At 60.3% G+C, this 12,020-nt stretch overlaps 1 protein-coding gene across 2 annotated transcripts in view; it reads left to right on the forward strand.

Moving 5' to 3' along the window:
- ASIC4 (acid sensing ion channel subunit family member 4) overlaps positions 1-12,020 on the forward strand; it is a 63,270-nt gene that overhangs the window by 34,323 nt on the left and 16,927 nt on the right. Inside the window, exon 1 of one of the 2 annotated variants that reach the window (XM_042041033.1) lies at positions 77-1,276. The exons of the other annotated variant lie outside the window; for it this stretch is intronic. Coding sequence (XP_041896967.1) covers positions 701-1,276 — 576 coding nt within the window. The 5' untranslated portion in view covers positions 77-700. Of the gene's footprint in view, positions 1-76; positions 1,277-12,020 lie in introns of those variants that run through there. 2 annotated transcript variants of the gene reach the window in all.

The following is a 12,020-nucleotide window of genomic DNA, read 5'->3' on the forward strand; positions in this document are numbered from 1 at the left end:
CAGGCTCCGTGCCCCGCCCGCCACGGCACGGCTCGGCACGGCTCGGCACGGCTCGGCATCGCACGGCGCGGCGCGGCGCGGCGCGGCACGAACGACTCGGCATCGCACGGCGCGGCGCGGCTCGGTTCCGCTCGGCACGGCTCGGCTCCGGCAGCTCCCGAGCCATTCAAACAAGTGGCTCCGGCAGCACTTCGGGGCCGGGGCTGGGGAGCGGGCGCAGCGTGGCTCCCTGCCCCGGAGGCGCCGGGCCCTTCACGCTGCCTCTTTTCTCTGACGCTTGCTCTTTATTTGACGATGAAATAATGTTGACATGTCTTGAATTATTAAGTATTCCCTGGATTTTATTAGCACATGATGCCTAAATGCTGCCTGTATCTGCTGGGGTCTTAACCAGAGAGGAGCGAAGGAGAGAGGCAGAGAGACAGAGCGAGGGAGAGGAGAGAGAGGGGTTTTTGACAGCTGTATTTGTGCTGATAAGCGAAGGCACAAGGAGACGATCGACTAGTGAGACAAGAGGGAAGCAACGGCTCGGAGCTGCTGAGAGGGGCTGCGCTTCCCTCCCGAGACGGCTCGGCCCTCCCGGTGCCGTGCTGGGGCTTGGGGGGGACCCGAACCCCCTCCCAGCGCTTGGCCGGGCTCTCGGCTGGCGCCTGTGCCAGGGGGCAGCTCGCTGGCTGGGCACACCAGCTGCACGGGGCAGATGCCGATTGAGATCGTGTGTAAAATCAAATTTGCTGAAGAGGATGAGAAGCAGAAGGAGAAAGAAGAAGGGGACAAGGAGAGCCTGATCGAGGAGCCTGCCCGGCCCCGCTCCCGAGATCTGGCCACGTTTGCCAGCACCAGCACGCTGCACGGCTTGGGACACATCTGCCGGTCAGGACGGCTGGGCCTGCGCCAGACCCTCTGGGCATTTGCCTTCCTGGCCTCGCTCGCCTTCTTCCTCTACCAGGCAGCCAAGTCAGCGCTGCTCTACCTGGAGCACCCCCACGTCATGGCCCTGGACGAGGAGGCCATCCGCGAGATGGTCTTCCCCGCCATCACCATCTGCAACATCAACCGCTACCGCCACTCGGCACTCACCGACGCCGACATCTTCCACTTGGCCAACATGACTGGGCTGCCCCCCAAGGACCGGGATGGTCACAAGGCCACGGACCTGCTCTACCCTGACCCCGACATGGCTGACATTGTCAACCGCACCGGCCACCAGCTCGACGACATGCTCAAGAGCTGCAACTTCAGCGGCGAGAACTGCTCATCCCGTGATTTCACTGTGGTGAGTGCACACCTGGCTCAGCTTCCCTAGGGGCCCCTACCGGCACGGGGGGCACCCACCCATCCGCGTCGCACCGGAGTAGGGCACCCTGGCTCACTCTGGCTGCTGAAGTTTGCATCTCTCTCTGTTTGAGTTTCCCTCCAAGTTTCACATGGAGAGAGGGAGAGGATCCTCCGTGGGAGCTCTCAGCAGGGCTCTGCGCCACAGGACTGGGCTGTCGGCAGGTCTGTGCCTGAGGGGTTCGCGGGCAGGAGCCGCAGTGGGTGAGCAGAAGGGTTCAGCGGTCCCCAGGGTGGGTGTGCAGCGGGTGGGGGGAAAGCTATGGCGTAGAGTCCTGCTCCAGCCTGCTCTTCCCCCGGATCAAAGTGCCCTGACGCAGGGTGCTTTACTCAGAGAGAGGGGCTGGAGCAGAGGGGCAGGTGGAGACACCTTGGCACATAGGGGAACCTTTCTGCATTTGGGGGATTAGCACTGGGATGTGTGTAAATGCGGAGGCTGCCGGCATTGCACACGCACGTGTGCACATGCCGAGCGCAAACGCCGAGCGGCTCTGCTCTGGAGGCACGGCCACAGGCGGGCGAGCGGGGAACTGCCCGGGGCTGCCCACTCACTGCCCGGGACTGGCAGCAGGGCCTCTTCCGAGCAGCGCCCAGTCTGCCCAGGCAGCGAGCCCCTGGCCGACCGCCGCCAGTGTGCAGCTCTCACCAATATCGAGCCTGGAATCACAAATCCCCGCTGTGGTTTGGGAAAATAAATGTGCTGAACGGGCAGAATACCTGATGGGACCCTTTTCAGACCTTAATGACTCTGGAAATGAGCTGCCTCTCTCCTACGGCTGCCAGGGGCTACTGCTCAGCTGGCTCCTGCCTTCTTAGGAGCTGTGCTGCCAGCCGGACCCCGCTCCGTGCCGGGGAGTGGGGTGTGATGCCATGGGCTGTGCAGGATACTGGGCAAGAGAGGAGGCTTCCGTGGGGCTGGAAATGGCTGATGCAGCATGTTCCATTTCACTTCGTGCCCATAGGTACAATGCCTGCTCAATGTGCAGAGTGATGCTGTCCCTGGGAAAGAGACGTTCGGGGGGGGGCTGCCCTGTGCGGGGGGGTGGTGGTGGCATGGGGCACTGCAGTGGATTGGGAAGGAGCGGGGGACAGCGGGGGGGGCAGCCCCACTCCTCCTGGGGATTTGCTGCGCTCTGTGCCTGCTGTACGCCAGCTGCTCGAGTTTGCCGGGAAGCAGTGTGGTTCAGCAGGGTTTGGAGCAGGAAGCTCTGGTGCTGGACAGTCCTGCACGTGGCTTGGCCATGCTGGCTCCAGCCCCGGGGTCCTCCTGGAGGATCCTGCCCAGCTTTGGTTTGTAGGGGAGGCAGCGAGCCCAGCCTTGTGCTGGGCGGCAGCACGGCATGGCAATGGGATTTGGTGTGTGCTGAGCCACACTGTGAGGTTGGCAGGGCACAGCTCAGGTGGATGGGGCAGTACAAGCTTCCCATAGCATGGACAGAGTGTGTGGCATGCGCTGTGCTGCGTGGCAGTGAAGGGTGACCGCCAGGACAGTCTCTGGGACCCAGTTTCTCAGCGTGTGGCCGTGCAGGACCAGCTGGCCTGCCTACCTCATCTGCTTACGAGTATGCCCTGGGGATGCCCAGGCAGCCGGGCTCTGGTGTGCCGGCACCCTGCACTGGAGCAGGTTTCAGGCATGAGAATGGTTAGTGCCAGCTGACCCGTAGGCTCATGGCCAAAGAAGGGGAGTATAGGGCTCCTAAATCCTCCACTCTCTCTGTCCACAGCTCAACCTTCCTGGCCTTCGAGGCATCAGGGGCTGTCAGCAGAAAGGGGTGTACCTGTCGCCTCTCACTTGCCTGGAGCAAAGGGGTGAACCTGGGGCAGGAGAGGCTGCAGAGCATGGGTGTGGGGAGGGGTGGGTGAAGATGTGATACATCTCTCTACCACATAACATGTCCCAAAGCCTTGCCAGGCAGCAGTGGGATCTGTCAAGGCATCATACCAATTGCAGCTGGAGCCTTCTACTCCTTTTCCCTGAGCCAAATCGGTCCCTTGTGCCTCCTGGGAATAATTGAAACACAGCACAGGCTTCTTGGCAGGCGGGTTGCGTCCCAGCTGTGGTGTGTGGGCTTGGGCACTCCTGTGCCTCGTAGCTGTGGCCCCAGTGAAGGGGCATCCAGGCTGCTCATGTGGTGGGGAGCTCCAAGCTTTGTTGGTTCCATTTCTGGGTTCCCATGTGAGCCTTCGTGTTCAGAAAGCTTTTGTACCCCCTCTGCTGTGGGCGAGTGTGTGAGCCACAGCATGTCCTAGCAGTGATGGAGGGCTCCCAGACTGCAGTGCATCCCAGTAGGGCAAACGGCTTGGGGTCCCAGGCACCCAGCCCACAGCAAGCGGCTTCTGTAGCAGAGACTGTCCCCTGGCGATACTGGAGAAGGGAAAGAGCTTTCCCTGCAGCCATGTTTGCAGGAGTGCTGGAGTTTTTCCTTCCCTCTGGGCATGAGGTGGACTTTGTCCAGAGGCTTGAAGTTTTCAGCACGAAAGTGGCCAAGCTGTGGGGCTGCCGCCGACTGCCTGTCCGGGAGCAGGAGCAGCGCTGGGGCTGGAACATGTCCCCTCACACTACTGCTTGCAGACCGTGCTCACGCAATAAATAACTCGTGCGGATCCTTTAAGTAAGAGCCGTGAGTGGTAAATGATCTTCCCCTATTCAACGTCACAAATCCACATTCTTTATGGGACAGCAAATTAAGAAACTATTGGGAAAAAAAAATCCCCAGCGTAAGCATCTTCCATGTAATAAAGCCCGGCTGGGCTGTAAATCTCCCCAGCAGCAGGGACAACCCTGAACCGCAGCGAGGCTCCCTGCAGCCCCGCTGACAAATGTGCCCCCTGTGCCGGCTGCTAGAGGGCCGTGCTGGAGCCCTGGTAGAGCCTCTTCTGACCCCACTGAGCTGCGCCGTGCTCCGCAGCCCCCCAGTCCATGCCGTGGCCGGGGGCACTGCCCAGTGCCCACCGGCGCGGTGTCCGATGGATGCCTTGTTGAGGGTGCCGGGCACGGCAGAGCTGAGGGTGCCGGTGCAGGAAATCAATGGCACTCTTTACATGCCGTTGAGGAGGAGGTTGGGAAGTGTCCCCACGGGGCTGGGGCTGAGCTGCCGCGGGTGGTTTGCACCCACCCTAACCTCCCTGCCTGGCACTCCAGTACAGGCACAACCCGAGGCCAGTTCTGACCATGTCGGGTGGCACTGAGGGAAGAGGGAGCCCTCCCGACCGTGCTTTGGGGATGGGGGGACAGACATATGGGGTGTGCGGGAGTTTGGGGGCTGTGGGAGGAAGGGCATGGAGGGGGCCCCCTCAGTTGGCAGCAGCATCCCGCCTGTTCGCCGGCGGTGGCTGCAGCGGGAGGCTCCGTTCGCGGCCGGGCAGGAGCCCAGTGCCTTTCTCAAAACCTCATTCGTTGTCAAAAGCCTTTTGTTTGCGATGTGTGGCTGCCGAAGCCAGTTGTGCCGGGGCTGGAGGCTGGGGGGGAGCAGGGAGGTTGCTGAGAGCTGGCAGTGCCTCTCGGAGCTGGCACTGGCCCCGGCTCTCCAAGCTAGGCCTCCTGACTGCCCAGGATGTGGGCAGTGTGAGGGGTCTCCCCAGCACCCCATGCAGACCCCAGAGGGGGAAGCCCTATGCTGAGATGGGCAACATCCTCAGCTGCATTCCACATGCACACAAGAGATCCTGGTTCAGGGGGTGGACGGGGGCAGCAGGCTGTCACCTCTGCCTCCTCCCAGCCAGGCTCTCCCACTGCTCCTGACACGGGGACTCTCTGACCTTTCCACCAGAATCGTACTTAATAAATGTCACATTTTCAGCCTATTTTTACTGGGTGAAAGAGCTGGACTGGTTGTTGTTCACCTGCCCTGCCTGGTGCCTGCTCAGCCCCTGGCATTCAACCACTCCATTTTCCCTGTACTCCTGTGCAGGGCTGGGTGAGCTGGGGGCCCCCCAGATGCTCTGTGGGCTCCAGGTACTGCAGAACCTGCCTGGTTGGGGCACAGAGTGGCTCTTGGGCCAGGCAGTGCCATACGGGTCTCAGCACATCATCCCATTTGGAGGGTGGCATGGCTGTGACTGTGATGGGTGTCCTGCCATGCCTGGCAGGGACTGGCTGGGCTGGGGCTGGTGGTGTCAGTGCCCAGGAGAGGCTGGAGCATCCCTCACTGATCCCATGCCTGTGAGCTGCTCAGCTGAGCCCATCTGTGCCCATCTGGGTCACAGCACTCTGCACACTGCATCCACATCCTGCAGTCCCAGCCCAGTGCCTGAGCCAGCTACCCAGGGGCTCACAGCCCATCTGGAACCCTCCATCCTCACAGTCTGGCCACTGTGCTTGTGCATTTCCAGGCTCCTGGGTGGTGCAAACATGTCGCAGGTTGGCCATGCTCCTGTCCTGAGCAGCGGCAGCAGCATCTCCGGTGCTGTTACACATGAGCCGCCTGGGCACAGCTCGAGGCGCTGTTTGTGCCAGAAAACGGGGGACTTTAATGCAATTCGTTGCCATTTAATTTTACACAATTCCTCTGCTTAATCCACTGAGAAATGCTAATTTATACAATTCACGTCTAAAAATAAATGTCAGTCCAGCAGCTCCCAGCAGCGGGTAGCTGCTCCCACCAGCCCCCACCAAAGCCTTCTGCAGGGACCCCAGTGCAGACCCCACCTTGCTCCCTGCCAGCCATGCTGTTACTCCTTGTGCCAGGTGCCTGGGCTGTGGCACCAAGTCTGTGGATTTGGGGATAATGGGATTTTGGGATACTGTGGTGGGAGAGCAAGGGGTTGGCTGCACCCAGGGGTGTCACTGCAAAGCCCCTCATGACAGTGGGGCAGGGTGACAAGGGGACAAGCAGGTGTCTTGGCAATCTGACTCTCTTTCAGATGGTTGGAGAGACATTATTGGCGTGGGGGTCGTGAGGCATCTTTGGGACCACCACTTCCTCATGGATTCCCCCAATAAATCTGGGTGCAGCCCCATGTGCAGCTGCACCCTGGGCTGTGGCTGGGGGTGTGTGGAGCAAGATGGGTGCCCCAGTGCAAAGGCCTGTCATGTAGCCACCTGGGCTGCACATGAGGGATCCAGCCACAGGTCAGGACAGGTTGGCAGGTATTAATTGGTCACAAAGTGCAGTTAATGAATGTGGGATGGGAGGGAAGCCTGCACCCCTCCTGCCCGGGGAGTGGGGATGCATCATGAGGTCTCTGAGGAGGCTGGTCTGCAGGGGACAGCGAGGGGACTGGATCATGGGGACAAGGGGATCCATGGCTGGGAAGAGCCTATACTGAGCTCCCAGACCCCTGCCTCTTGCCCTTGCACATCTCCATACCCTGCTGCCCTCCTCCCCAATGCCACTGCCCCAACCATCTTGCCCCCATTGCCTCCCCTTCCCCACCCCTTTGCTGAGCAGACCCCCAGCACCGACACCAGCAGCAACAATGGGGAGAGGGTGCCAGGGCAGTGGGGTGGGCATCAAGGGCCATGGCCGTGGGTGCCAGCTCCCTGCAGGAGGGGGGCAAGGCGGGGGAGCAGGGGGGTGCGGAGGCGACGCAGCGGGGGAGCAGAGATGCTGGAGGAGCCGACGGCTTTCCCACCGTCTCCCTGATTGAGATCGGATCACCGTGAGCATAAAAAAGCTCTCTTCATAATTATATTTAATGAATTGACTTTAAAAGCTCTTATGCTCTTATCTGGGTAATTTAATATCACACACTTAATAAGCCTGTCTCCGATACGGGGGGAGCCAGCGGCCAGGACGCCCGCGCCTGGTGTGTCTCCCCAGGGATGTGGGACGTGCCATGAGGCTGGGTCCACGTGCCAGGCTGAGTGGGGGGGACGCTGCTGCCCCTGGGGCCAGGGCACTCGTGGGGTGACTGCGGGGCAGTGCCCCTCCAGCACTGCTGGCTGCAGAGGGGGCTGGGCACCTCGGATGGCTGCGGGAGGGATGGGGACAAGACACGGGTAGGGGATTGGCTCCAGGAGCTGGTTCCTGGGGCCACAGGGCTGAGAGACCGTGGGGCGATGGGAGCACAGGGCTGTGGGGCTGACAGGGTGCAGGGTGACAGATGGGGCGGCAGGGTTCATGGGGTGCAGCATGGCTGGCTGGGCATGGGGCAGGGCTGGTTGGGGTGCAGGTGCCCTGTGCCAGCAGCATGGTTGGATGCCACATGGCCCCATGGCCGAAGGGCATTGCTGTGACCCCATCCTTTATGTGGCAGGGGTCCCATGGACAGCACTGGGGACAGCCATGGGTCAGAGTGCACCACAGGCTCCAGCGCCATGATGCTGTTGGATCCTGGTCTCCTTCTGGCTCCAGCCACCTGGGGTAGTCAGCTGGGATGTCATGGAGTTAAATGAAGGCTTGTCACCACGGTCTCTGCAGCTCTGTCCCGCACCCCCCCCGCACCCACCCGGCTCCTGCAGTCCCAGAAGGGGTGTGGGCTGCCTCCTGCAGGTCGGCATTGCTGCAGCCCCACTAGAGTCTCTGCCCCCCTCGCAACCCCCCCACGAACCATCACTGCGTGCAGGCTCACGCCTGCGGCGAGCCGGAGGGAAGGCTCTGCCATATGGAGCCAGGGTCCATGGGGACTGCAGGAGCCTGTGTGTGGGCTGGGGCTGGGACCTGTGTCCTGTGGCCATGGGGGCAGCCCCCAGAGTCCTCCATACCAGACACTCACTGGGCAGTGGGGTGGAAAGCCACTGGCCAGGCTTGTGTTCTCTACATGTCAGAGCTGCTGTGAGCTGGCCTGTCCCCCCAGCCTGGCACCATGTCCCCAGTCACCCTGCGCCCTCGAGTCCCTGATTCCCAAGTGACTGAGGACAGAGCAGCAGTTCCCAGCATCCATGACTGCATTGCCCCAGGACAGGTGTCAGGAACAGGGTCACAAGGGCAGGGTGAGTGATGTTGGCCCTTGGCCAGCCATCCCCAAGCTCCAGAGCGCCTGGCAGTGCTGGCTGCCATCCTGCCACTTGGCACCAAGGCTGGGCGGACTGGAGGGAGGTGCGTGCCAAGGTTGTGGGGCAGGGGAACAAGGACACAACTGCCACCTGGCCCTGCGGAGGCACTGGAGGACAGCCCCAGGCAGAGCGGGGATCCCAGCTCCCCATTGGGGCGTGGGGCAGCCGTGCTGGGTCTCCCTCCATGAGGGAGTGTCTGGAGAAGGAGGTTTACGGAGCTGCACTAAGTGACGCAAATGGTTTGAAGCCCATAAAGAGAGACGGTTTTATGTAAGATGACTATATAAAGCTCTGCTGTTCTGCCATTGATGAGATATAGGCCTTTATTTATAGAAGGCAATGTTTGCGGTGCGAGTGCTGAAAGCCAGCCAGGGACCCGCAGATAGGGCGTAGAGTCATTTGACATGCAGCTGCCGTCGACACTGTTCACACATTAAAGAAAAAAATTAACAAGTTTGCAGCCAGTCAGGTGGAAAAAACAATAATTGTCGAAAAACGTATTTCCCCCTTTTTCCAATAACAAATAACTGGAATGCTGTTGGGGAGGCTTGAGCTTGCTTTCCCTCTGGGAAAGGATGGGCTGAGGCTCCAGCCAGGCTAGTGGATGGAGTGGGCAGGGGGAGGCAGACAGGGTGGGATGAGAGCCCAGACAGGGGATGCTGCCACAGGGTGGACGTCCCTGCCTAGGCATTTATATGTCCACGACTGGAATAACAGGGCCTGCAGGCAGGGGTGAACGCACCAACAGCTCAGCATGGCCATGTGTGTGCTGGGGCATGAGGAGGGGGAACAAACATCAGGACATGAAGGTGTTTAGTATATATGGGGCTGTGGACCAAGCCCCGCTGGATTTTCCTGCCTGGCCCAGCATTGTCTCTCTCCACCTGCACACACAGGGATGCTCTGAGGTTATTTCTTAGCCAGATGTGACTGGGTTTTTACTGGAGAGCATGCAGCCAGTCCCTGTGGTCAGAGCGCCCTGCCAAATTCTGTTTCATGCATGAAAGGAGGAAAAACTTCTCATGATTAATTGTGCAATAGGGGAAAACATGCCTCTCCAACCTGCTCCTTGACAGTCGCTGGCCTTTACTCCCAGGCACTGCCCTGACATGCAGCTAAGGGAGGGTGCAAGGACAGGAGGGTGCTAACACCTCTGCTATGTCCTGCCCTGTCCTGACTCTGCCATGACCATCAAGGGTCCCAGCAGGGAGCAGTCAGGCTCAAGGTCGAGTAGCTTCCCTGCAGTTTCCTGCACTTTTCTGTGGATGGCTGTCCCCTCCTCATGCTTCAAAGCCTTCCCCAACGACCCAGTGCGCTGTGCCAGGCACAGGCAGGGCTCTGCCAGCCCCATCACCCACCATGCCACCATTGTGCCACAGCAGGCTGGAGGTGACGGTTTCAAATGGCGCTGTGCTGCTGGGCTCGGGTTGGGGGGAGTGGACCTGCACCCTGATGCACTGGGACTCAGGGCTCTTGCATGTGCCTGCTCTGTCCTTAGGAGATGTCGCTGGCTGCATGGCTGCTCCTCCTCTGTCACCCTCGTGAAGCCCCTCTGCAGACACCCTCCAGATCACTTGGCCCATCTCTGGGCTCTCAGACAGAAGCCCGAGCACACTCTGCACATGATGAGCATCAGCTGAGCTCAGCTGGGCTCAACAGGTGTTCTTCCAGCAGAAAAAAAGGTTCTCACCTGATTGCAGCTTGGGGAAGGCAAGTGCAGAAGGAGCTGGGGGACAGGAAAGCCAGAGGCTGGAAGGACCTGTGGGCACTGTGTTCCAGTGGCATGGGAGCTGGGGACCCCTCTCTGTGTTGGAGAGCTGAGCCAGGCTGTCCCCTGCCCATAATGGCTGGGCAGGCAGGGAACAGGGGCTGGGGGACACACTGGTCACTGCTGACTGCAAGCTCTGGGATGCGCAGGGCAGGAAGGGAGAGGAGGCACAGCCTTGTCAGAGTAGAGCCTCTGATTAATCACTAACTGCCGGCCCTCCAGCCAGCAGCTCATTAGAAGTTTAATTCCAGGTGCCCAGCATGCAGAAGGGCTGTGCAGCTCTGATTGAGCTGGATGCATTCATCTGGGCAGCTGCAATCAGGTGGCAACCCCCCCACTCTGGTCACAGTCACAATCAGTGGCCACGTCCCCCCTGTCCGGGATGGGCTGGATAGCAGGTGCTGCAGGTACCACAGGTGATGCAGGTGCTGCAGATGCTGTGGGTGCTGTGGTCAGGCACGGCTGAGACACAACGGTGGCAGTGGCTACAGAGAGCTTGTGAGCAGGGCCAAGGGCTGGAGATGGGCCAGGGGCTGGAGATGTGCCCGTGTCTCCCCCTGTATCTATTGGTAGTCCGGCCGTGCCTGGAATGTGGCGGTCCCTGCGGTGTCATGGGGCTGGGAGCAGCTGTCAGTGGTGTCAGCAGCTGTGGAGAGGCACTGCGCTCGGCTGCATGAGGATATGTCACCAGCCTGTCATCTCTGGAGTTAATGACACCCTGCACATCCCTGTACTGTCCTGTCCCTCTACCACCTGCACCTGCACCCACAGGGCAGCAAAGTGAGGGCTGTGGTCCCTGCCTGCCTCCTGGTGTTCCTGCCACCACCCCAGGTTCTTTTCTGCCTTGGCTCTTCTTTCTCCCAGACCCCTTCAGTAATGGGGTGGGGGAGTTCACCCGGGCCATGGGAGCAGGACAGGGGCAGGAGGGAACTGAGTGTTCCAGGAGAGAGGCACTGTCTGTGAATGCTGCCTTTCTCCCATGGACTTATACTCCATCTGGGCATGCAGAGGTGGGCACTGCCGTGCCTCCCAGCTGCCTGGGAGTGTTTGCAGCTCAGCCTTATCCCTTTGCCCTCCAAAACCCGCTGTGTCCTTCACTCCCAAGATGCCATCTCCACAATTTCTTCGTAGCTCAAGGAACGAGGGAGAAACTACAGCAGAGAGAAGCATCTCCATCTGTCTTCAATGCTCCAGTGGCTGGAGCAGGGCAGGGAAGGGGCCTGCAGGTGTCCCCACTGCAGTGGGGCAAGGAGGGCTCGGGTGCATGTGGGGGCAAGTCATGGGCCATGCTGGGACTGTGACTCCTGCGGAGGAGTCAGGGCCAGCCCAGCATCTGGTGCTGCTGCCCCTGGGAAAGGCTTGCAGCAGCCCGCCTTCCCGAGCACCGTGGGACTGAGGGCACTATGCAAATCCAGCTGAGATTGATGCAAGTATTAATTATGTCCCATCAGCTCAGCTCTTGCCCAGCAAGGCAGGGCACCAGGTCATGGCGCAGCTTGTGCAGGAAAGATGGATTTGCACTGGCAGTGTGTCCCCTGTGCCTGTCCCTCTGTCGACAGCATGCTCCCACCACCCTTCTGTGCTGTGCCATGCCAGGTTGGCCTGGCTCTCCCAGCCCCATGGCACTGCCTGGCTCGGGGGTGAAGTCATCACTGAGCAGGGAGCTGAACAGTCTGAGGCAGGAGCAATGTGAGCGCTGTCAAGCAGTCTGGCACACCCAGCTCTGAGATCCTGCTAATCAGAGAGTGTCTGCAATTACACATGCTAATTATGGGCAGGAGTTCACAGTAATTCCTGACCCGTTGGCATGACGCTGGTCACACCAAGGTGCATTGCTTCTGCATGAGGTCAGGAGTGAATAACCAGGACTGTTCAGTTGGCTCTCCTGGGCCAGGAAATGGTGTATCACAGCCAGGCCTCCTGTCCAGCCGCTTCCCATCCCATCCCATCCCATCCCATCCCATCCCATCCCATCCCATC

Source organism: Corvus kubaryi, unplaced genomic scaffold, assembly GCF_017639235.1.
Source record: "Corvus kubaryi isolate FWS band 111438036 unplaced genomic scaffold, C.kubaryi_AGA036_p1.0 37396, whole genome shotgun sequence".
Lineage (NCBI taxonomy): Eukaryota > Metazoa > Chordata > Aves > Passeriformes > Corvidae > Corvus > Corvus kubaryi.